Source organism: Rhinolophus sinicus, linkage group LG12 (assembly GCF_036562045.2).
Source record: "Rhinolophus sinicus isolate RSC01 linkage group LG12, ASM3656204v1, whole genome shotgun sequence".
Classification (NCBI taxonomy): Eukaryota; Metazoa; Chordata; class Mammalia; order Chiroptera; family Rhinolophidae; genus Rhinolophus; species Rhinolophus sinicus.
In genome coordinates this window covers 67,989,610-68,013,315 of record NC_133761.1, presented here as the reverse complement: position 1 = coordinate 68,013,315, position 23,706 = coordinate 67,989,610, and the positions used below count along the sequence as shown (strand labels likewise).

The 23,706-nt window shown below is 58.7% G+C and overlaps 2 protein-coding genes across 5 annotated transcripts; both read right to left on the bottom strand.

The window, feature by feature from the left end:
• Nucleotides 1-323: 323 nt before the first annotated feature.
• On the bottom strand, nt 324-7,972 carry ELF3 (E74 like ETS transcription factor 3). 2 transcript variants are annotated; one of them, XM_074317124.1, is made up of 9 exons: nt 7,756-7,972; nt 4,259-4,429; nt 3,809-4,030; nt 3,526-3,621; nt 3,274-3,393; nt 3,053-3,142; nt 2,852-2,968; nt 1,980-2,175; nt 324-1,471 (listed from the first exon to the last, which is right to left on the bottom strand). In XM_074317124.1, the coding sequence occupies exons 1-9, from the start codon at nt 7,820-7,822 to the stop codon at nt 1,357-1,359; spliced, it is 1,194 nt and encodes a 397-aa protein (XP_074173225.1). In that variant the 5' UTR covers nt 7,823-7,972; the 3' UTR covers nt 324-1,356. The 2 variants fall into 2 exon arrangements, with proteins under 2 accessions (XP_074173225.1, XP_019606465.1); XM_019750906.2 differs by lacking the exon at nt 7,756-7,972 and adding an exon at nt 4,800-5,253.
• An 8-nt stretch (nt 7,973-7,980) lies between these two features.
• Nucleotides 7,981-20,973, bottom strand: RNPEP (arginyl aminopeptidase). 3 transcript variants are annotated; one of them, XM_074317122.1, is made up of 12 exons: nt 20,512-20,973; nt 17,420-17,560; nt 17,032-17,180; nt 14,539-14,655; nt 13,760-13,995; nt 12,553-12,666; nt 11,697-11,809; nt 11,437-11,545; nt 10,238-10,462; nt 9,242-9,384; nt 8,390-8,554; nt 7,981-8,359 (listed from the first exon to the last, which is right to left on the bottom strand). In XM_074317122.1, the coding sequence occupies exons 1-11, from the start codon at nt 20,932-20,934 to the stop codon at nt 8,396-8,398; spliced, it is 1,929 nt and encodes a 642-aa protein (XP_074173223.1). In that variant the 5' UTR covers nt 20,935-20,973; the 3' UTR covers nt 7,981-8,359; nt 8,390-8,395. The 3 variants fall into 3 exon arrangements, with proteins under 3 accessions (XP_074173223.1, XP_019606464.1, XP_074173224.1); XM_019750905.2 differs by having other exon boundaries at nt 7,981-8,554; nt 20,512-20,972; XM_074317123.1 differs by lacking the exon at nt 20,512-20,973 and adding an exon at nt 20,093-20,206 and having other exon boundaries at nt 7,981-8,554.
• Nucleotides 20,974-23,706: the final 2,733 nt, after the last annotated feature.

The window sequence follows — 23,706 nt, the reverse complement described above, 5'->3', positions numbered from 1 at the left end:
AAGGAACCCTACATGCAGACCCCACATAGAAATGTCCTCTCACAGGCTCCAGATGAGTGACAGTCCCAGGCCTGCTGAGGATTAAGCCATCAGCCCCCAGCCCCGGGGCAGGTGCACCGAGACACAGCCTGAGTGGCCTTGGCTCGGTCACTGGCCTGTGGAACCCCACCTTCTGCATCTGTAAAATGGGCACGACAGACCCCCTTGTCTCACCCTGGGAGCGACGCGTGGGGCCGAGCGCCGGGCACAGACTAGGCTGCCGACGGCCAGTCCCTCCCTGCCCTTTCTCATGGAGGCTCATCTCTGTTTGCCTTGTTTTCTCCCTCCATAGGTCACAACTGATTTCTTGTCAGATGACAAGAGCTGGGATTCGGGTTACAGTCAGCGTAGAGCCACTTTGGCTGGAATGCAGAAGCATCTCGTCCACGAGGCCGGACATGCAATTCTAGGTTCTGAAAGACCTTTAGGTCCAAATGCCACCTTGCAGCATGGAAGCAGCCACAGGGGCCGGCGTGGCCAAGGTCACCACACACCGTCGGGACTCGGCTGAGCTCAGGCCCTGGAAGCCTCCGCGGTCGTCAACAGCTTCACGTCCTCCTGGCCCGCACAGCACAGCACAAAGCCAGGCCGTGGCTCCAGGAACCCTGCCCTGCAGCCGGCCTCAGCCTCCCCTCCGGCCGGCCAACCCTGCTCGGTCCGCCTCCCAGCCCCGTGACCTTAGCCAATCCGCTGCCCACATTTCAGTGCACAGGCCGCTAAGACGAAGGTTACAAAAAGCCCGGAGGGCACTTTATTGGAGGTCTGTGCCTCCAGTCAGAAGAAAGGAGCCGGGGCCCTGGCTGAGGGTCCCGGCACCCCCACTCCTCGCGGGCCCAGCCGATAATGGTCAGTGTGGCCACCAGCACTCGGAGGGAGAGGAGTGGGGAGGGGGCTGTCTTAGAAAAAATAGATTTCTATGTACATCTGACGTATTTATAACACATAAATTAGGGAGCACCCTGACCCCCGCCCGCGGGTCCAAGCCAGTCTGGAAAGAAGGTGCAGGGTGTCCTGTCTCCTCGCTCACAGCACCCTGGGCCTCAGGCCTCCTCGCCTCCAACCAGGCGCCTACAGGAGGACGGCGGTGTCCGCAGCCACGTCTGGAGGGGCCTTGGGAGGCACCGGTAAGGGAGCGACGCGCACGGCACCATTGGCGGAAAAGTCACTTCAAACCCTGGGCTTGTAACTCCACGAGCAGCCGGCCGGGGACAGCGGGAGCCTCAGCCTCCCCCGCAGCACCGCGGGAGCTCGCCGGCCGTCGTCCCGGAGGGGCTGCTGGTCTCAAGTCCATGCACTTTCCCGGGTCCACTGGGACCCTCAGTTCCGACCCCCCGCAACCTCCTCCTCCTTCCAGCCGCTGGAGTTCTTGCCAAACTTGTAGACGAGCCTCCGGCCGTCCACCCGCTCCAGGATCTCCCGCTTGTAGTAATACCTGCACCAACACGGGCGGTCACTGGCGTCCAGCCGCCGCCCATGTCCCCTCCCGGCCCCACGACCCGTCCGCAGGTGGCCTGTCCCCACCAACCTGAGCCTGACCCGCTTTCTGAAACTCCTCTCGTCCCACCTGCAAGGAGGCAGCGCTCAGGCCTAACCTGTGACTGGGGCACCGTCTGCCCTGGGCTTGTCATGAAACTGCTCGATTTCAGGGCTTAGTGGTGATCTGGGGGGAACTGAGGTCCAGAGACAAGCAACCTGATTGCCTCGGGAGGGGGCGGCATGGGCCTGGCCAACAAACGCTCTCTGCACGGCGTGCCCCGTGGGTCACGCAGAGATGCTGTCACACTTCCCTGTGCTGCTCTGTGCCAGCCTCGGCTCCCTCCGTGCCACCACACGCTCCACGCAACGGGCAGACCTGCTGTGGTGCTCACGCTGCAGGACGCACAGGTGGGAGCGCGGACAGCTGTCCCTGGCTCCCGCTGGGACGCGGGCGGGCCGCTCACCTCATGGCCCTGCTCAGCTTCTCGTAGGTCATGCTGCTGTTCTTCTTCTTCTGGCCCCACAGCTGGGCCACGGCCTCGGAGCGCAGGAACTTGAACACGCCTTCTCGCCGGTCCTCCCACTTCATGAGGCCCTCGTTGAGCTCCGGGTGGATGAGAATGTCTCGGATGAACTCCCACAGGTGGGTGCCCCTGGGGGCTGCAAGACCACAGGTGTCAGCAGTGGCCTGGCCACGTGCCAGCACACGCCCACGAATGCCGGGTGCTGTCCCGACGGGGAGTCCGGGAGGCCCGGCTCTCACCCAGCACAGACGTGCTCCTGCTCCAAGACTGACCGAAGCCTGGTTGGGACGTGACAGTGCCTGGGACACGCTGTGCTATGGCCACAGTTAAATAGCAAGCACACCAACAGCTCACCGGCTCGGCAAGTATGGGACCCCAGACCGGCTCCAGCCTGGGGGACGAGGGGACGGCTTCCTGGGAGCAATAAGCCCCTGGTGACAGGAAGGAAACAGCCAGGCCCAGCGTGCTTGCAAGCGAGGGGACTGTGTGTGGGGGAGGCGCCTCGGGGCGAGCTCCCGGGGCCACCAGCCGACGGCACAGAAGCCGTCTGTGGGCTGCGGGTCCAGCAACCAGGCCCCATCCTCGGTCGGAGCCCTCCCCACTCCCAGCAGCTGCATCCTCACACCACCCAGGGCACCCCTCCAGCAGGCAGGATGGGGGCAAACGCAGAGGGGACGTCCTCCAGCAGCTCAGTGTCCCCGCCTTTCCGGCACTCCCATGCCAGGCTCTGCAGCTGGTTGGTGGCCAATGCCACACAGCCTTGGCCTGTGCGTGGCCATAGGAAGGGAGTGGGTGCAGGGGCCAGGGCTCACCGTGTTTGCTCCTCTTGCTCTCCAGACTCTCCCGGGACTCTCTGGTCAGCTTCCGGGGCCGGCCCCGTTTCCGCTTCCCGTGCTTGGGGTCCCCCTTCTTGTAGTCCGGAAAGCCGTCTATGGAGGGAGCGGAAGGTCAGGAGCGTGGGGCCGGGGGAAGGGCTGGCCCCGGCACCGCCCACTGGGACGGCCTCCACTCACCCCTGGAGAAGAGCTTGCTGTCCGTTGGGTCGAGGTCCACGTCACTGCCACCGGAGTCTGAGGGGTGGGAGCTCTGAGAGGCGCCCGTCCCTAGGGGAGGTGGGCTGAGTGAGTCCCCCCGCAGCCTGTACCATCTGCTGGGCACGGGTTCCAGGCCTGGGCCCCAGGGTCTCAGGGACATTTGGGGGAAGGAAGGCTGCGTCTCAGGCGAAGCCCCTCACCTGTGATGGAGACGTCGGAGCTGCCGGGGGACAGGGCCCCTGTACTGTAGCTGCCGGGGCGGCAGGGGCTGGCCTGCTGGCTGTCGTCCAACATCTCCTGGCCGAAGGGGCTTCCGTGGTCTGGGAAGAGGATGTGAGGGTTCAGACGGGGCTCAGAGGACCGCGCACGGACAGCTGAGGCCACCAGAGGTGTGACGACCTGCTGACCTTCCTAGCTGGGGAGACAAAGCCAGTGGGGGAGGCGGTTCTCACCAGAGGGGCCTGGGTCCCCCAGGGTCTCCTGGAAGTACATGCTGTCCTTCTCTAGGAGGTCAATGATCCAGCTGAGTTCATCAGGAAAGCTGGAAGCTGATGAGGATGGAGGGAGGGGTCAGCGCCCAGGCTGGCGGCCCTCCCACCAGGCTCACCCTCAGGGGCTCTCGCTGGCTGGTCCCTCCCACAGCCTTGCTGACCTGGGCTCAGGACACGGGGCCAAGCCCTGCACCAGCCTCCCTAACTGAGCGGGTGACCCCGGGGGCCCAGGGCCTGGACTCACAGTGGTCCCACAGCTGCGAGTAGAGCTGGTCCCCCAGAGGCCCAAAGACCAGACGCAGCTCCTCGGGGGTGCAGCTGCAGAGCGTGGCCCCATCCATGTCGCAGCGCGAGAAGTCGATGGTGCTCGCGTCGAACTTGTTCTTCTCCACCTGGTAGCTGATCCAGTCCAGCACCTGGGCCTTTGACCAGCACTGGGGCTGCTCGCCCAACCAGCTGGCCTTTTCTGCAAGGGACCAGCACAGCGGCAGCTCAGCCTTCCCGGCCCAGCTCTGTGCTCAAGAGCCCTCCCGGGCGGCGTTCACCTGCCTTACCCGCGGCTCAGCCTCTTCCCAGTGCCCCGGCCCCGGCCCCCGACTCCCTGCCTGACCCGTCCACCTAGTACACCTAACAGGCTCCTAGGGGGCCTTCTGCCCCCCACCCCTACCCGCACCCCCACCCCCACCAGACGCACCTGCGCCCTCCAGCGGCATGTGGGGGCTGCTCAGGGACCGCCCCAGGTCATCGGCCCCGAAGGTGGCAGCGGGGGGAGCAGAGGCCAGAGAGGGATCCTCAGGGCTGTACATGGCACTGAAGTAGTTGCTAAAGACGTTGCTGATCTCACAGGTGGCGGCCATGAGGCTGCCTGGGGAGACATAGGCTGGTGAGGGACGGGCTGCGCGTCCCCAGTGACTGTTCCAGCCAAGCCTGGGGACACGAAGGTCCCCATCTCTCCAGACACCCCATCTTCCACAAGAGCCAAGACCTCAGAGCTGCTGGGGGCACAGGCTCCCTGCTGGGCCCCCACCTCAGGCCGGGCCCTGGTGTGGGCTGGGCCGTCATGTCCACCCGCTCCTCCCAGGGATGGTCCCTCTGCTCTCGGACTCTCAGGTCCGCCCTGTCACCGCCCCTCCTGCTGGGGACTCCACACTGCAGAGACGCAGGGGGCAGGTCAGGACTGCAAAGCCCCTTTGTCCCCAGGCCCAGGCTGGGGAATATGACAGGTGGGGACCTACCGAAGTGGCAGGCAGGCGGGCAAGGGCCGGCAGGCAGGCGGGAGATCCAGGTGGCTGGCCAGGTAGCGCGGCGGCTCCACGCCTGCCTGCCTAAATAGCCGCGTGGAGCCCCTCCCCGCCAGGCCTTTACACCGCCCGCCCGCCGGTAACCTGAGCTGGTGGCTCATTGGACCCAGGGGATTTCCTGGCCTTTAGACTGGGCGCCTGGCCCCAGGTGATTTGCATATTTTGTGCCACTTGGCCCAGGTCCTCGCTGGCGTGCTGGGAAATCAAGCCCGGCTGGTTTAATGATTGTCAGACGGTCATCCCGCACCCTCTGGGGTTGGGCACAGGGCACAGGCCTGGGCGGGTGGTGGGCGGCTCGCTGCGAGGAGAGCGCTGTACTTTCGGCCACCCTCAGGCTCAGGAAATTCCTCCAGAGGGTGGGGGGCAAGCCTGGGAGGCAGGGAGCGGCTGGCGGGGGGGGGGGGGGGGGGGGGGGGGGGAGACCTGGGTCGCAGAGGCTGCTAGCCCCAAGCGTCCGGAGATCTGAGGACAAAGGGCCCAGTAGGGAGAGAAGGCCCGGAGACCTTCGGGGCCCCACACCCCAGAACTCAGGCTGAAAGGCTCCCCAGGCAGAGTCCATGGGCTGTTGGGTGGGGACAGGCCTGCCAGCCTCGCCCAGGGCCCGTGTCCCCAGACTGAGGCCTGCTCACTGGCACCTGCTTTGCTGCCAAGGCCTTGGCCCTCTCGTCCTGCTCGGCCCCCACCAAGCATCAGCGCTGCTGCAGCCGCGTGTGGAGACCTGGCCCTGCCTGCTCATGCCTCTCCGGGGCCTCCTGCAGGGCTCTGTGGATGCCTCTGTCTGGTCTCCCACCTCATCTCCTCTCCCGGCCCGTCACTAGCACCGTCTGCCACCCCCTAGTGGTCAGAGCCTGACTACCCTTGTCACTCAAACAAGAAAAGGGGCCGCTTCATGTGATTTCCCGTTTTCACAGGCACTTTCAGCACAGTCCCCTTTCATCCTCACACAACCCTGTAAGGCAGGGAAGGTCGTCCCCTTTTCATACACGGAGCCCAGGCTGCATGGGGCACGTTAAGTGGCAGGGCCTAGATTCAAGCCCACCGACTGGTGCCGCTGCTCTATGTCACGTGTCCCCGGCTTCAGGGGCCTCCGAGCAGCTCCACGGCCGGCCATGCTGTCCCCAGGGCAGTGTGAGGCCCTCATGTGGGCTGCTCTCGAGGGACCGCGTCCTACAAACCCCACTGAGGCCCTGAGTGGGGGCAGCACGGGGTGGCAGGACGGAGGCGGGAGCCTGGCTTTCCGCTGTTTCCCCAGCTACGGGATTCTGTGCCTCAGTTTCCCCATCTGTAAAAACAAGCATAAGGTTGTTTGGACCTTATGATCGCAAAGATCTCCTTCAGACCTGGCTCCTTCTCTATGACGTGGGCTCTGAGTATCGCTGTCCCGGGGGTTCACTGCCCAGCTCAGGGGTGAAGGGCTTACTCAGAGAACAGGGCACTTGCCCTCAGGGCTGCCCTCCCCTTAACCCCGCAGCCCGAGGACTCAGTGCAGCCTGGTGAACCTGCTTCTCACCCTCCTTGTCTCTCAAACTGCAGGGACCCAGGGGACGGCTAAGGCCCAGGGCCCCTCTATTGGGGGGCAGGAGGGCTCCCAGGATTTTCCCCAGCCCCCCAGGGGCCTCCCCCAAGGAGCCTGAGGCAGGCACACCCTCTGCCCAGTCACTCCGCCTGGAATGTGGGAGAACCGGCTCCCAGCCCAGGGCTGCTCACAGGCTCAGGCCCCGAGTGCAGCAGGGTAAGGCTGCCGAGGGTGGGGCCGGAGGACCAGAGAGGCCGAGAGGAAGGACAGCGGCCCCCTTGCCCTCATGGGAGACGTGGGTCTGAGCTGACGGGTTCCTCAGGCTGGAGGCTCACTCACCCCCCAAGTGGTCCTGTCACCAGTGGCCGGTGCTCTGGCAGGTGCTGCAAAAGCCTGAGCTTTGAGCTCAGTGCCTTGGAGGGTGGGGTGGTCAGGGGGCTGTGCAGTGGAGGCTGGGCAGTGCCCTCCCCATGGCAGGGCAAAGCCTCTTCTCACACACGGGCATGCGTCCCAGCCCTCAGAAAGGACAGCGACGGCCAGCAGAACGGTTGGGTGGCCACCAAGGTGAACGAGGGGGCAGGTGAACAAGTTGGTGAGGACGCGGAAAATCCACGGGTCACAGGGGTTGTCACAGGAAAGCCCCAGAGTGACCGTTATTAGGGGCTCCTTCATGCTGTAGGTTCTTGTGCCAACAAGGAGAGGCCACTGGTCTCAGAGCCGCTAAGCTGGACCGCAAGTGGGGAGCAGGGAGGCGTCTGGATGGCCGTAAAATCATCCTTGCCTGGGACATCCTGCTAGGGACAGCCCTGGAAAGGCTTGTGGCCGACAGCCCGTACAATCCTGGGCCCCAAGACCCTCTCTTGAGACCCACAGTCCCCTCTCCGTGGGGAAAGACGCACTCGCAGCCTGCCAGCCGCAGCTTGATTTCGCTGAGAACAAGTCTACTCATAAGTAAGTGCTGGGCTCTGTGCAGGGCGGGGAGACCTGCACGAGCACCCCAAGCCAAGGGAGAGCCACAGACTGGCTCGGGGGCCTGTACTTCAGAAAGGCAACTTACAAGTATCCAAGTATTTCCCTGCAACCTTCCCTTATCCCATAATCCAAACCTAAGCTGCTGACTGCGTAGGTACCACTGCAAACGAGGAAACCAGAAGTCAGACCGGCTCTGACTAGTACAGCATCACAACAGGAAGTTATCCAGGCTGGGAGGCAGGCGAGCCCACAAGGCCTGCGAGGCCCAGAGTGGAGGGGAGGACGCGGCGGGTGGTGCAGGTGGGAGAGAGGACGGGGAGGACGCCGCAGGGGGGGGGGGGAGGACGGGGAGGACGCCGCAGGGGGGAGGGAGGACGAAGTGACACTGTAGGTGGGGCGTACCTGCCAGAGGGAGGGCTGGGCTGCCATTCGTTTGCATGTTTTTCCTGAACAGCTGCACTACAGCCATGCTGCTGTGCTTCTCACATGCATTGTGGTGCCCCCATCTCCTACAGCCTGGGAGCTACCCAAGGATGAGGTCTCCCCCAGTGAGTGTCTCAGACACCTGCACATAAAGGGGACACCTGAGAAAAGGAATTTCATAGTCACTCAATCTACAACTCCAACTTAAACACTTTTCACTCAAAAATATTTATTAAAATAAAGGTTAAACTGGAAAAAAAGAACATCCAGAATGCAGCCCTTTGCCTACGACACAGGAACCAGCAAAAACAGAAGGCTCTCTGTTCCAGGCCGACGCTCAGGGGGCAGGGGGCCCATGTGAGCCAGGGTCTGCACTGAGCCAGGGGGTGGTCTCTGGTCTCAGGACTCAGGTCCAGTGACATCCCCATGAGTCACAGATGTCAAGCCCGGAGAAGACTGTCCCGAGGGACATAAACTCAGGGCCGTGCCTGGGAAATGGGAACTGGGGACAATGATTCTGAAAGCTGCGGTCCGTGGGAAGAGGCAGGGCCACCACGGCCCAGGTGCCTCCAGGTGCCCCCAGGTGCCCCCAGGTGCCCCTAGGTGCCCCCAGGTGCCCCTAGGTGCCCTTCGGCGCCAAGACCTGCTGCACGTAGTGGACGACATTGCTGTGCAGCTGGGGGGCAGTGGCCGCGAAGGTCTCCTTGGCAAGGGTCCGGGCCACCTCGCTGCCACCCATCATCGCATGGTATAGCGGGAGCGTATACTTCTGCTTTCCCTGCAAGAAACACATGCGCGTGGCCGCCACAGCCCGGCCCCGGGTCTGTCTAGCCCCTGCCCCAGGGCGGGTCCCAGCAGTCCTGTCAGGTGCCCCGGGGCTGGGACAAGGGCTTCCCAGACAAGAGCGCCCTCGCTCTGGCATGGCCTCGGGGCCCAGGATCCAGGCAGGGCGACATCGGTGCCCCCGACACAGGACAGCATGGGACAGCTACACTCAGCAAAACAAGCGGGACCCAGACTCTCGGGAGCTGCCAGTGGTCGGCAGCCAGCGGACGGCAGACGCCAGGCTCAGCGCACGGAGCTGAGGAGCATTGAGGCCTGACACTGGCAACAGAAGGCAACCCGCACGCACAATGGGCATGCTGCCGTCAGCCACTTGGCCAGTCCCGGAAGCCCAGGCGCTGAGCAGCCTCCCGAGGGCTCAGGGGCTCTGAGCACCAGCATCCGAGTTGCCCCAATGCTTCCCCGCAGGGCGGATCTGCCGGGTGACGACACGCAGCTGGCGCAGGAACCTGCCCAAGTCACAGGCTCCCCGGGGAGTGGGAACCTACAGCCTCACGGTCACTCATCCCCTTGACCTCTGGCCTCCCTGCCAAGACTCGCTCCCCCGGCTCTGCATCAGGCCTCACCCGCGCGGGCAGGCTCCCCTCGCCCACAGGCCCACCGGGCGCACGCGGGCACCCACCTGACTCTGCAGGAAGTCCCTCACTTTCCAGAACTCCTCCTGGTGGTCGTTCTTCAGGACGATCTGGCCCCATCGCAGCCGCAGCTCCGCGTTGCGTGCCTGGGAGATTGTCGGGTACGTGTCTCCCAGTTTCTTCACGTTCCCTGGGAAAGAGAAACGGGGTATCTTTTGTATCGTTTTACTTTTTCGGTCACAGTTGACAGTGTTACGGTAGCTCCAGGTGCACAGCGTGTGATTAGACACCGAGGTACCGACCCGAGTGACCCCCCAGCAGGCCGAGTGCAGGCAGGGTTAGCCATGACTTCAGCAGCAGAGCCTTGGGTCCCGGCCTAAGACGTATGACGGCCCTCAGGCACTGGGAGTGGCTTCGGGGGGGTCCCAACTGCCCACCTCACTCCTCACCCCGCCCGCTCAATGCTCCAAAATTGGAAGAACGTCCTCTTCTCACAGTTGCCTTAATTTCTGAGTCTCTTCCACCAAATGTCCCCACAGTATCACAGACTGTGGGCGATCACCCTGTTTCACTCCTGGATTATAGCACATGTATCCCTGATGGCCTGGCCCCACTTTGCTCCAGCCTACGTCATCTCAGCTTTCACGGGACACCCCCAGTGGAGCCACTTCTGGCAGAGCAGCAAACAGGCAGAGCACATGGAGGCCTCGGCCGCCGGGGCCACATAATCACAGCCCCTACTCCAGGGTCACCAGGACTGGGACGTAACACAGGCGAGAGCTTAGACGGATGACCAGCAGAGCCTGGATGCACGACAATGGCTCCCTACTCCGGGCCCCGGGGCTCTCGCGCGTGTGACCTGTATCCTTCTGTTGACACACTGCCCGACAAGCACTGCGTCCCCCTGCTGCCCTCCTCTGACACCTGGCAGTCACCCGGGAGCAAGTATCACAACTTTCCTGAGTCTCCCTCTGGCCCGACAGAGAGCCCTGAACAAGGGGCCGTGATTTACTAGGGCGAAGACATAACCTACTTGTTCTTACCGGGGGGCAGAGGGGATTTCTGCAGGATTTTATCTAGGAAGTAAACCAGCTGGTAGGTCTTCCAGGTAGAGATGGACACAGCCTCAATGGCCTTTTTGTCCAGCTCCTCTGTCGCCCACAGCTGGGCCAGCTCTTCGGCAGGTTTCATGAGGGAGTCCCCAGGGGACAGGTCAGGGAGGTAGGGCGGCCAGCCAGGGGTGTTCAGCCAACGATCAAACTCGAAGCCTGGAGAGAAGATACTGTCAGACCCTGTGCAGCCTCCCGGGCAACTCGACCACGTGACTCCCCAGGCCTCAGGCCGCCTGCCTTTGCACCCAGCTCTGGCTGCTCACAGCACCGCTCCCGTCACCTCATGCCCAGACACTGCCACAGACGGAACTGCCCCTTTTCTACTGTGAAAGTGTGGTTTGCTGACCGAACCAAGCGGACGGGTACCCTGCACGTCTCCCTGACGTCCATGGCTGGTGCTCTGGGCCAGGCCCCTGGGGTCGATCCCAGCTCAGCCGTCGAGCCAGAGGCCCTGACATGTCAGCTCCCCTCTCTGCACCTCGTTTTACATATGATGGGGAGAGGCCCTGCCCTCATTGGCAGCAGTGAGGATTAAACAAACAAATACACATCAGGAGCTCAGCACGCTGCCAGCTGCATAGCAACCACTCAGTAATTATTAATTATTAGCTACAGAGGCTCATGGCCTTCACAGGTGGGCCTCTGACCAGAGTGGGTGCTCTGCCAGCCAGGGCAATCCAGCTGTCAGAGGAGGCTGCCTCCTCTGCCAACCCGCGAGGTGCCTCTAAGTTCACAGCACACGGGGGTATCTGACGGCTGCGTCATCTGTGAGGGGTGCCTCCATGCTTAGGCATCGGGCCTCAGGTGGCACTCGGACCCGCCCCACTCAGAAGGCCACCCCAGGCAATCCCGAGCTCCTGGCTCGGTGAGCTTCGCGTGGGCAGCTCTGGGCCAAGCCAAGGGTCTGACCACGTGGCCCAGGGGCGAGGAAAACGAGGAGCGGTAAGGAAACACACAGGAGAAGAGGAGGCAAGAGGAGGGAGAGACACCACTCTGCGGCCTGGGCCGACCCCCAGAGCACCTGCCAGGTGACTCTGACCCGGCGTCCCCCACCCCCGTCTGCCCAGGTGTAGACGAGAGGAGATTGTCCACGACCTCCCGCAAGCCTGTGGGCCGGCCCCTCTGCTCACCTGGAATGGCGTCCACACGCCGTGCCTTCAGCTCCGGGAAATACTCCAGGTAGAAGTCCAGAAGGTCCTCGGCTAAGATGCTCTGGAACTTAAACTCATCGACGTAGGCCTGTGAGGGGGGACGTCACCGCAGCTGCTCTGGCTCCCGAGGGAGGACAGCGTCCTTCGGGCCTCCACCCTCCGCCCGCCTCTGCCCGCATGCTCTGGCCCAGCCACACTGAGCGCGTCTTTCTTCTCCCCAACCGTGGAGTGGACGGTACCTTGAGGAACTTGTCAAACTGGTCCAGGTCACCCACCAAGTGGGCCAGGTAGGAGACAAAGCAGAAGCCTTTCTCGTAGGGCGTCTCATTGTAGGTATCATCAGGGTCCACACCTGGCAGAGGGCGGCAGACCTGAGCATGTGCGACCTGTCACCTTAGTGGCTCTGCTGGAGCTCCAGGCTCCGCGAGTGACTGGAAGAGGTCAGAGCCAGCCTCCCTGAGGACAGAAGGCTGGACTCCAGACCCACCCTGGCTCCCACCTTGGGGGAGGCCTCCGAGGGCTGTTACCCATCTGGAAGGACACGGAAAACAGCCTTCCAGGCTCCCAGGTGGGTTCTATGGACACCTAGGCTGGAGCACAGGGCTCAATGCCTTTCCAGCCCCCTGGTCACCACCTGCAGTCCCCTCCCCTCACAGAACAGCGAGTGGTTCTAGCCTAAAATAAACGAATCACGAGTCTACGAGACATTCATTCTCATAGTGCCACCGAGGACCGTTATCTTCAACTGCACACAAGGGCTGAGATTAGTCACGTGTGGCACCAAAGAGAAATGCTAGAACGCAAAAGCACGTGAGCTTGGACAAGTCACTCAGCTCAATGGTACTCAGTCAAATCCTCTACAAACCCACGGTCTGGCTTGAGGACAGAATGGAACGCAAAGAGCCCTGTAAGGTGACGGGCAAATCTGCACAAATGCAGCGTGAAGTCACCGAGGATGCACAGACCGGACAGAGCGCCCACGTGCCGTGAGCCGGGATGGCTGAGCTCCATCTGGGGGCTCCATCTGTCCCCAGGTCAGTTCCCTACATTCCCCAGCGGAGGGTCGGGTGGGGGTGTCAGGCAGGGCCTCCGCACCTGGCTCAATCACCACACGCAGCCTGTTGAGCGGGTTCTCCTCACCGGCGATGTCCATGTGCTTACGGAGAAGGGCCCGACCCGTGGCAGCTTCCAAGCAGGTGTAGGCAGCTCCTGGGCAGAGGGAACCAGAGGCCCCAAGACCCGTCAGCACATCAAGCCGGCCGGCTTGTTGGGGCAGGCGTGCTGCCCCCTGGTGGCCACAAGAAGAAAGAGCAATCCCTGCGCTCACTGCCCAGCCCTCCTGGGGACCCCAGGACAGAACGGGCCTGCGCCCCAGCTCCCTGGGCCTCCCAGGGCCTGGACAGCTCAGGCTGTGGGTCTCTCCCAGACCGGGAGACGTGGAGTCACACTGGTCCTCTCACAGTGACCTTTCCCTATCCACACATTTTTATTGAGAGTAACACATTCAGTGGTAGTAATTTCATCTTTTATGAACAGATTATTTTCATCTGAACTGCTCCCATGGGACAAGAGCACCTATCACCCAACATTTTTCTACAGGTGTCTACGTCTCCTTCTGTCCCTAAAAATGTGGGAAGGGGTCCAGGGGTTTGAACCAGCTGCCCCTGTGCTCGTGAGTTCTGACTCTGGTGAGCTGCTGAGCTCCCAACACACTGACTGTCTCTGAACGATGAGACAATGGATGCATATTTCTTGGTGAGCTTTTCCATAAACACCAAAATAGAATTTGGTCAGAGAAATAATAAATGTATTTCTGAAAGCACCTGATACACAGCGGGTCTTCAATAATGAGACAGCACTGGGCAAGTATTTTAAACGCACACCTGGGCCCAGCTGGAGGGTCCGCCCTCTCCGGCTGCGTGGCTCGGGCACGTGTCTGTGCTCAGTCACAGTGGACTCACACACACACGTGGTTCACTGGGCCGCTGCAAAGCTGTTAAAGGATGCGTTTCCCACCGGGCCTCGTACAAAGCTGGTGTGAGTATAGGTGGTGACTGTACTCATCTGACTGACTAGTAACGACCTCACTGCCAGGGGACAACCGGCCACTGTCCTGCAGGGTTGCCCGGCTGTCGGGAGAACAGCAGGAGTGCGGCTGCAGCCTAGGTGCGTGTGTGGGTGGGGGGCTCAGCTCCGGAGGGTCATTCAGGCCACGCCCTTTTGAGACCCTCCCCCACACGCACCACCGCCTCCGGTGCCACCCACCCCACCCCCCAGTGCCACCACACGGGGGCTGGCTCACCAAACAGGACTGTGGAGATCCTTCTCTGGGCGTACATGGTGAACCCCTCATTGAGCCAGAATTCGCCCCAGTTGGCATTGGTGACCAGGTTCCCAAACCAACTGTGGGAGATCTCATGGATGATGACATCGGCCAGCGAGCGGTCTCCCGCCAGCAGGCAGGGGGTGACAAAGGTCAGACAAGGGTTCTCCATTCCTCCAAACGGGAAGGATGGCGGCATGAAGAGCAGGTCATACCTGCCGGGAAGCGGGAGGTCACGGGAGGCCTGGGCTCCCAGGGCAGACCCGCCTCCCTTCCCAGCCAGGACCTTCTTTCTCAGCCTCCTCCCAGATGCTGAGATGCAGCCACCGACAGGCTGCAAATGACGTGATGCCGGCAGGTGCAGAGATGACACCAGGCTCCTGGGTCCCCAGGCAACTCGCCAGGACTCCCCCTCCCCAGGCTTGCTCTCCAAACCTTCTGCCCTCATTCTCCCTCCAAGCACCTGAGCTCACCAGTGGCCAACTTGGGGTCACAGAGACCCAGCAGAGTTGCCTCTCTGAGGGGACTACAGTCTGAGGATTTCGAGGGAAACACGAGGTGGGAGCTGCCTCCAGCGACCAGGAGAGCTACAGCACGAGGCCGCTGTCACCACTTCCCTAGTCTTCCCTCAAGGTCCCCTCCCCCGCAAGAGTGCATGCGGCCTGGCAGAGCCCTTCCCCTCTGGGGCTGGGGACAGGAGGACACCAGGAGACAGGGGACAGACAGGAGGCAGGGCATGGCCAGCCGGGAGAACACACCTTCCCCACACGTATGGCCCAAAAAGCTTCTCTCCCGTCGCCAGGAATTCTTCTATCACCCCGTCGTACTCCTCCTTGGCAGCACCGATCAGGCAGGGCTCGGCCCACACCCGGCTCCTGACAAGAGAACAGAGAAGGTGGACTGGTGTCCATAGACCATCGCAGGGGCCGGAGCCTGAAAACACCTGTAGAAAATGGGCCTCTGTCGCATGTTGGAGCAACGTGAAGGTGACTGTGGGCAGCTAGACAGACAGGAGCTGCGAGGTCAGCTCACCAGCACCGATCCAAGAGGCCGCTCCCCACACCTGACTAACAAGAGCCCAGGTCGGCCTCGTGGGGTGGAAGCAGGAAATGGGTGACACACAGCGCCAGTGAGAAACCTAGCTGAGTGGGAAGGACATGGGCTGTGCTCCAAGGTTGGGGGGTAGACAGAGGGGGAGAGGGGGAGAGGGGGAGAGGAAGGGAGGAGAGGGAGGCAATTTTGAACGCACACATGTAGTTGAAGATGACACTTATAGTTTTCTTGAAAATCACACAAATGTCTATTTCAACTTTAATTCCAACTTTTCCCAAGAAACCCCAAATGCGTGGTGGCAGTATGCACAGCTTCATAATTTCCTCCATCTCCCAACCCCAGGTGAGAAGCGAGAAAGGAAAGGGGAGGACTGGGGCTGGGACTTGACAGCAGGACAGGCGCTGGCCTGTTGGTGAGAGTTTAGCGACCGCACACCCAGCCGGGACAGTGGCCAGGCCGGAGGCCCCGGGAGCCTGAGGGGCAGACGGAGGGGTGCGGTGGGAGCAAGGCCACCAGAGCGCTGGGGTCAGAACGACTGAGGCCAAGGGGTTTGCAGTTTGCAATGAGGTGCAGGACACAGTAAGGGCTGCCCAGGTTCTAGAGAGCGGCAGCGGCTGAGTCGGCACAGAAGGCTCCCTGAAGAGAGGAGGTCGAGAAATCGTGAAGCCACCCTCCACCCCGGGTGCTGGATGGGCCATCCCCTTGGAGCGCAGCCACCAAAGATCACGTGACAGGGCCGCAGGCTGAGAAAGAGCCTGTAGGAGTGAGTGTCTTCAAGGAACTACTTCGTGACCCTCCATCCCCAGCCTGGGAGCCAATGAACGAAGTCCCTGAACCCGTGACATCACCGCCAGCACATGCGCCTCTGTCAGAAGAGACTAGGATGCTCTCAGTCCGGCTGGAATCTCACCACTAGCAGATGCTAGTGCAAAATTTACACAAGAAATTTACACCTGAATTTGCATTCCAGTTCTGCCAGCTAGGGGACGGCACAAACCATTTCACCGAAGCCTGTCTGCTTATCTGCAAAATGGACAGTAATACGTCCCTCATCGAGTGTGTGTACGGATAGAAGAGATTATAATAGAGGAATCACGGGGATACCCAGCAGTTTCCTGTGGGGACGACTGGGTTTGGGGGCACCCTTTGCTGGAACACCCTCCCAGTTCACACCGTAGGATCCCCACCCCCACCCCCCCGACCCTAAGACGTGACCCAGGAGGCAAGGACTGTCCACCTGATGGGGAAGGAATTAGCCATCAGCAGCTAAATGGCTCTGTCACCTGGATGGATGTACTGCGTTGTCATTTTATTACAGAGGGGTCAAAACTCACTATTACCCAGTGTGCTTAGACTACACTGTTCTCTCACTTCCCATTAATAGTTCACAGCCTCTCTAACGGAAACTTCGCGAGAGTCAATTCTCTAAAATGCCACTCCTTTGGTCACCGAATGCCTCCTCTACAGGAAGGCAGCAGGGCAGCTTGTCCTTCCAGGCTGTGGTACTGTTCTGAGTATGTGCGGGGGGACACAGATGTCAATGGAGTCCCATCAATTGTCCCCTCTGAGACCCAGGAGGGAAGACCCGTGACCCTAGCGGAGCTAAGCACCCAGCTATGAGGCCCGAGGCTGGTAACTAGTCCTGCCAGGGACCCCACCTCCCCCAGGCAGGGACAGAGATAAAGAGCCAGCGACAGAGGTAGGGACAGTGTCCAGCTGTACTGTCCCACCTCTGGTCCTGTCACGTCAGGATGAAGCTACACTGACAGATAACACGGTAGCCAGGAGAAAGCTGTACTCCAACTAACCACCTAACTTCCTGCATATCTGTGTCACTTGCTTCTCTAGAGGGAAACAATGAGATGAAGGTCATGTATTTCCAGGAACCAAGTGCTAGAGAAAACGGGGAGATATGATGCAAAGATGAAAAAGTGAGTAGAGATACTAGAAGGGAATTTAGAGCTTAAAGACGCTAATAAAGATCAGTCTTCTAGAACTGCTGCCTAAGCCCCAACGTCACTCTGCAGGCGGCCCAGGATGGCAGCGACCCCACTGCAGACACAGGATTGGAACTGGTCAGGCTTCAGCCTCACGGAGCCTCCAGACCGCACGTACCACCGGCGCCGGCACCACCGCTCAGAGGCCTCAGAGCCTCGGGCGTCAATCCCATGACCCTGCCCGTGATCTTTATCTCCTACCTGGGCCCAACTTCTGCCGAAACCAGATCTCCGATGGCCAGAGCCACCAGGTAGGAGGGGATGGGCTGGGACATCTGGAAGAAGAATGTGTTGGGACCTCTCTTCTCCCAGGTGTCAGCACTCATCACAGCGGTGAAGCCATCTGGCACCTGACAACAGAGAAAGCCTCCTGCTGATGGCTGCAAACTGCGACCTGGCAGTGAGCTGGAGGCCGCCGCCGAAAACCAAACGGGCTGAACTGATGGGTTTCGCAGATAACATTTCTGTGGGCGGAGGAATTTTCAGAGCTCCAACGGGACGGATGCCATAGTCTGTCCAAGGAGACACGGCCTCCTAGACGTGAAGGTCTGTTTCCAGTCCCACGGGCAGGTCCCCGGTCACCCCTTACCTCAATCAGGGCCGAATACGTGTATTTCACGGCAGGAGTGTCGAAGCAAGGGAAGAAGGCCCGGTTCAGCACCGCCTGGCCCTGGGTGTAGACAAAGGGCTTCTCCTTTCCCGCTGTCTGCTCGGGATCCAGCCAGCAAACCTAAGAGAGCAGAGTCCATTTCAGAACTGACCCGACGTGAGCTGGTGCAGCCAGAGCCAAGGAGTCAGCTGGTACAGGACAGTTTTAGGTCATCCTTACAATCGCTCTGCCAGCCCCTCGGGCTCCGACTGTGACAACCTCTCCTGGTGAGTGTTCACCCCCTTGGAATCCGTGCCAAGGTGTGGCGTCCACCTCACACGTCAGAGACAGCCTGAGGGGCCCATTCCTCACGGAGCCCCATGGGTCACCTGAGGAATTCCAGGCCTGGCTCTGACCCTGTCATCCCGTCCTCCTCCTGGGTCCTTCTCGCTGTGGCCATTTCTCATCAAGAAATGAAAACGGAAGCAGCTCTATTTGAACTTGTGATAAAAGACACAGCAAAGCCGACGCTCACTGGCAGGAGCCTGTGACTAACGTGTCCTCCTTTCTCAGTGTTCCTTTCCGGATAAACACAGGTACAGGCTATGAGTCTCAGGGGTTTTCTGCTACCCCTTAACCCAGGGCAGATCTGAGCAATCACGACAAATTCCATTTTCACCTCCAGCAAAAATAGGTTCACGTACAACAGATAGTATATTCGTGGAAGGATGGAGCATATGTCAGCACCAAGTGCCGTTAGAATTTCAAAGAAAGACTGGATTCCAGGAAGGTTTCATAGGAGAAGCAGAGCGACTGGCTGGGCCCCCAAAGTGAGAAAGACGGACACGCTGGAGGATGGGAGAAGCATTCTCAGGCGCCACAGAAAGGCGCTGGCGGGTGTGGGCTGGGACCCTGGGAACAGGAGGTGCGTTTCAGGTACACAGGTGGGGGGGCTGCCTGGACAGCTGTGAGGAGGGGCTCTGAACACTGCGGACCTATCTAAGAGGCAGGAGGACATCACATGGGGATATTTTTCTTTGCTTGAGTTTTTGGTTTCTTTGTGTGAAAAGTTTAATGAGCCTATTTACAAAGAGAACAGTACAAATGGGAAGAAGCAGAGGCGAGTAACCTCACGGTGGCGATGACAGAGCCACTTCAGCCACGTGATCGCGTCAGCACCAGTCGCTCGCCATGTGGTCACTATGTATTCTCAGTGTGTGACGAACATGGCACCCACCTTTGTGAAATCCCACTCCGTTTTGTTGGGAATCTACAACAGCTCTAAAAAATAAAGTCTATTTTTTTAAAAAGGCAAAACCCACGGCCCCAGTCTAGTCATGAAAGAAACGTCACCCAAAACAACAAGGGGCACCCTACTGCACCCCTGACCAGCACTCCTCAGAACTGTCAGTCCCCCGCAGACAAGGACAGTCTGGGAACCGGTCCCAGCCCAGAGCAGCCTAAGGGGACGTGAGAGCTAAATACACTGCGGTAGTCTGGATGGGACGCTGGAACAGAAGCGACACTAAGTAAAAACTACGGACATCGGAAAGGGCTTCGGGCTACAGTTCAGAACAGCTGCGTCAGCAGTGGTGCACAGACGGCGCCAAGCGCACTCTACCCGGAAACATGGACGGGAAGTGTGTGGAGGGCACACGGAAACTGCACTGCCTGCTCAGCTTTTCTGTTAGTCTGAACTGATCCGATTAATGACGATAGTTCAAGGCGTGACATCGAGCGCTCACAGCTCTCACTAGGTACCAGGCATGGTTAGGCAGGTCTGCAGACGGCTCGCTGAACCTCTCTCGGACGAGGCCTGGCCATCGCCCTGCACCGTAATTCCTTACTCCACCTGCCTGTTTGTTCCTTTCTCTTTTAACGACACGGAGAAGAGAATGAAGCAGTACATACACTATAGAAAGAGTCTGAAGTCTGGGATTACGGTGAGAGCTCTCCTGGGAGGGGGCAATGAGAGGAAGGAATAAAGACAAGTGCCACCAATGGAGACCTTCCTGGTGCAAAGGACAGTTCTTTGTAAGCATGGCTCTTGGCCACTGTGCCTTAGTTTTGATATTTAATTTTAGGCAACACTTTCAGTAGGCAAATTCAACGAGGGCTTAATTTTTCCATTATCCTGACTAATCTAGTTCCTACCCCAAACCAGGAACCAGAATATAACAGAGGAACCAAACACATTTCCAGACGTTGTTATCCCCAGGGAGCCCTAGGATTTTCCTTTGCCTTAGAGGTCAGTTTGCATTGCTTTAGACTTTCATTTTTAAAACAAATTCTCTCATAATTTCCTTTATTCCCCAAGTGGTGAAAGATGCAAACAGAATTGCCCTTTGAGCTGTAAGAGCAAAAGGTGAACTGTTAGCCAGATAAATCCACTCGTTGCAGGCAAGCAGCCTGCTGTGCAGCCCCGAACCCACGCATCTCACGCAGGACGTGCAACCACAGCCTAAGGACTCTCCACCGAGGGTTTTCCGACGTACAGGTGTCCGCCACAGCTTATTTACCATATCCCACCCACCCACCTAAGGCTTAGAAGTCAATCAAGACAAACCACCTGATTATAAAGCCTTGTACAGTCCAATTCCAATTCTTACTTCTACTGAAATTCTTTTGTTAAGCAAATCCAGAAGTTCACAGAAGGAAACTGAAACTAGTTACCCGGGTCCAGAGTTGGTTCCGCCTGTGGCCCTGACAAGGGCACACAGCACGAAGGCCTGAGTCAGCACCGGACAACATTAACTCCAAATTACGAAGAGTTCCGTATCCAGAAAGCCGCCTAGGACAAGGTTCCCTGCCTCGCGGAAAAGGACGCTAGACACGCGACGTGCTGGGAGGCACAGAGAGGGTCTGAGGGATAATCTGGACAAATCACTGCAAGAGAAGGGAGGAGAGGCCGGAGGGCTGGACAGGACAGTGGTGGCCAGCACGGAAGAGGGAAACCAGGGCGCCTGCCTGGAGGAGGAGCGCGCGCGGAGGGTGGAGGGCGGCGGTGCCCTGGCGGTGGGAGTCCCCTCCTCCCCCTCCGCTGGGGGCGCCTGGACACTGTGCGGACACCTGGGCGCCACCTGCACACTCACCGCGGGCCCCGCCCCGACGCGGTAGGTGAGCAGCACTTGGAAGCGCTCCCCCGCGGGCCGGGGCTCCGGGAAGCACAGGCACAGCGCGCAGCCGTAGCGCGCGAAGGGCTGCGTGTGGAAGCGCACGGGCTCCTCGGGGCCGGGCGGCTCCCCCGGGCCGGGCGGCCCCCGCCGCAGCGCCGCCGCGGTCACCTCCAGGCTCGGGTGTGAGTCCAGCCGCAGCTCGGCCGCGCCCGCGGGCGCCAAGCAGCGCAGGTCCAGGGCCGCCGTGCCGCTCAGCGTGCGGCTCCCGAAGTCGGCCCGCAGGTCCAGGTGCACGTGCAGCATCTCGAAGTCCTGGAAGCTGGATGCCGAGGCCACGTCCACCGCCCGCGCCGAGTGCAGCGCCCGCGGGGCCCGGCTCCGAGGTCCTCCGCTCGCCATGGTGCCACCGACTGTGCCATTCGCCCCGCCCCGTCACGCAGGCCACGCCCATCGCCCTGCACACGCGCGCGCACGGAGGCCACGCCCCAGGACACAGCTGAGTCCCCCCAGCTGACCCTGTTCCCCAGGAAATCGGCGGGGCCACGCCCCCCCAAATGAGAGCCGGGACCACTCCCGTCCCGGAGCTTTTCATAAAGGGAAATAGTATTCTGTTCTGTGTTTCCTCGTTTTATAGTCTTAAATTTTTTTGTTTTTATTTTATGAATATGGCAGAGTATTTTTAAAATTCCATATAAGGCAATGTTAAGTTTTCTTTATCTTACTGGTTAGTGACATCCGAAAACTCTGAAAACCCCTTTTATGTGGCATTGAGCACAATGCTTGGTACCTATTAGACGTTCAATACATCTACCTTCAAATTATTCTGAGGCAATGTTTTCTGTTGAGCACCTACATCCGCCATCAGGCTGCACGCCAGGGATACAGCTCTAATGAGCCTGGCGCAGACCGGGTCCTGGGCGCTGCGTAGCTGGCATTCCAGGGCATGACAGTTCCGTGTGCTGTGCAACCTTAACCTGCGAAGAACAGAGAGCGGGGGACCACGGGGAGAGGCACGCAGCCTGGGCTCTGCAGGTGGATGCTGCTGAGGGAAGAGTACTGCCCTTGGCTGCAGGGAAAACATTTCTGGAGTTACCAGGTTCTCCTTTTAGCGCCGACTTCTTCCTGGGAACATGAGTGGCCCCCTTCCGGTCATTCTCACTGTGCTTCCTGTGTGGCTCCCACATGTCTGAGCTACTTCTAGATGGTATCTAACAACCCAGGCACAGCACAGAAAGAGGAAGACCTCTGCTGGGAGGCACGCTGACTACAACCCACCTCCTCCCAAAACTGCTTTCATTATTTGTTGATATTTTTACTTTTGAATGTTTAGAATGTAACACTTCTTGGACATTTCAAAATAATGGCTGGAAATCTTTCAGAACTGATGCAAAGCATGATTTTATAGATTTAAAAGTCACAACAAATTCCAAGCAAAAAAATAAAAATAAACCTATATGTAGACATGTTTTAGCTAAATTGAGGAAGACACAGCAAAAGAAATAGAACAGGTTACAAACGAATGACAGGTAGAAACTGGACCAACAGCAGACCTCCAATCAGCAACAGAGGCCAGAAGACATTATCTTCAAAACAATGAGGAAAAACCCGTCAACTTAGAACTGTACATTCAGCTAAACTATTATTCAAGAATGAGAGCAAAATAGATTTATAGGTAACAAATATCGAGTATTTACCACTAACAGACTCCCACAAAAGAAATTCTAAAGGAATTACTTCAAGAAGGAAAATTATCACAGAAGGACAGAATGAGATGCAAAAAGGAAGAGTGAGCAAAAAAAGAGGGACCCTCTGAACCTCTTCCCTTGCACAGGCCAGCCCCACAACTCAGAATTATCCAGCCTGGAACAACAGCAGTGCCAAGGCTGAGAAACCCCAGCCTATACCCCTGGACAGCAAATGGTGTCTCCCTTTAGAACCATGCCCACTGCCTAGTAGAATAAAGGAAATATCTCCCTCAAAGCCAAGAGCAGCATGCTACCACCCCTGAAATTTAAAGACTAGTAAAAAGAAACTGCTGACAGCCCTATGTTGATACATTTGACACAGAGATGAAATAGACTGAGTCTTCAAAAGATGTAAACTACCAGAGCTCACTCCAGAAGGAAATGTTAATCTAAAAAGTCCTATGCAGTTGTCCCTGGGGTTCCAGAACCCGACCCCCCCCCAATGAACACCAAAATCCACCATGCTCATGTCCCTACATAAAATGGCACAGTATTTGCATGCACCCTACACACATCCTCCCAGATACTTCAAATCATCTCTAGACTCCTCAGAATACCTGAGACAATGTAAATGGCGTCTATGTTACACTGTATTGTTTAGGGAATAACGCAAGAAAAAAGTCTACCTGCTCAGTACACAGGCAGCCATTGCAGCCTAACTACTATCAAGTACTGTCAGCAACAATGTAACTTTCCCCCCAATACAGCAGGTCCTCAAGTAACATTTCGTTAACGTCATTTTGTTACAACGTTGATGAGAAAAAACAATTGCTCCCTTGCTGGGGCCTCCGTCTGTGTGGAGCCTGTGGGTTCTCCCTAGGTCTGGGTGGGTTTTCTCTGGGGACTCCCATTTCCTCCCACACCCCAAAGAAGTGCCTGTGAGCTGAGCTGGCGTGCCAGTGCGAGTGCCCTGCAACAGAAGGGTGACATGTGCAGGGTGGGTCCCAACCTTGTGCCCTGAGCTGCCCGGAGGGGCTCCTGCCTAGTGACCCTGGAGCAGGACCAGCAGGTTAGAAAGTCATTATCTTCCCTGATTTTATTAAATGTATGGATTTAATAAATACATTCTCTTTCTTAAATGTATGGATAACTCACATTCATTTCAATACTTAATAGGAAAAGTGCTTTGGGTCTTTATTTAGAAGTTTGGCGAAGTTTTTGTGACCAGAAAGAAATACATCGTAGGAACTTAACTCTTATTTATATCAACTCGCCTCGGGTAAAATTGGTTTCGTTATATATTGTTTCGCTTAAAATCAGTTTCCAGGAACTCATGGACAGCGTTACATGAGGACTTCCTGTAGTTTCAAGGTGCTGCCGGCTGAATCCGATGTGAAACTCAGACACAGAGAGCCAACTGTATCTATTGGAGAAACGGAATCCTAGTTAAAAAGCCTTCCAACACAAAACCCTCTTGGCCCAGATG

Excerpts from the sequence above, each read along its gene's own strand:
- ELF3 (XM_074317124.1), bottom strand. The coding sequence starts at position 7,822 with ATGGCTGTAGTGCAGCTGTTCAGGAAAAACATGCAAACGAATGGCAGC. Across the intron at positions 3,394-3,525 it reads GGGGGACCCAGGCCCCTCTG|ACCACGGAAGCCCCTTCGGC; the intron begins GTGAGAACCGCC and ends TCCTCTTCCCAG. Across the intron at positions 2,176-2,851 it reads GAGCAAGAGGAGCAAACACG|CCCCCAGGGGCACCCACCTG; the intron begins GTGAGCCCTGGC and ends GTGGTCTTGCAG.
- RNPEP (XM_074317122.1), bottom strand. The coding sequence starts at position 20,934 with ATGGCGAGCGGAGGACCTCGGAGCCGGGCCCCGCGGGCGCTGCACTCG. Across the intron at positions 10,463-11,436 it reads GCGTGTGGACGCCATTCCAG|GCTTCGAGTTTGATCGTTGG; the intron begins GTGAGCAGAGGG and ends TCTTCTCTCCAG. Across the intron at positions 8,555-9,241 it reads GGGACTTCCTGCAGAGTCAG|GGAAAGCAGAAGTATACGCT; the intron begins GTGGGTGCCCGC and ends TGTTTCTTGCAG.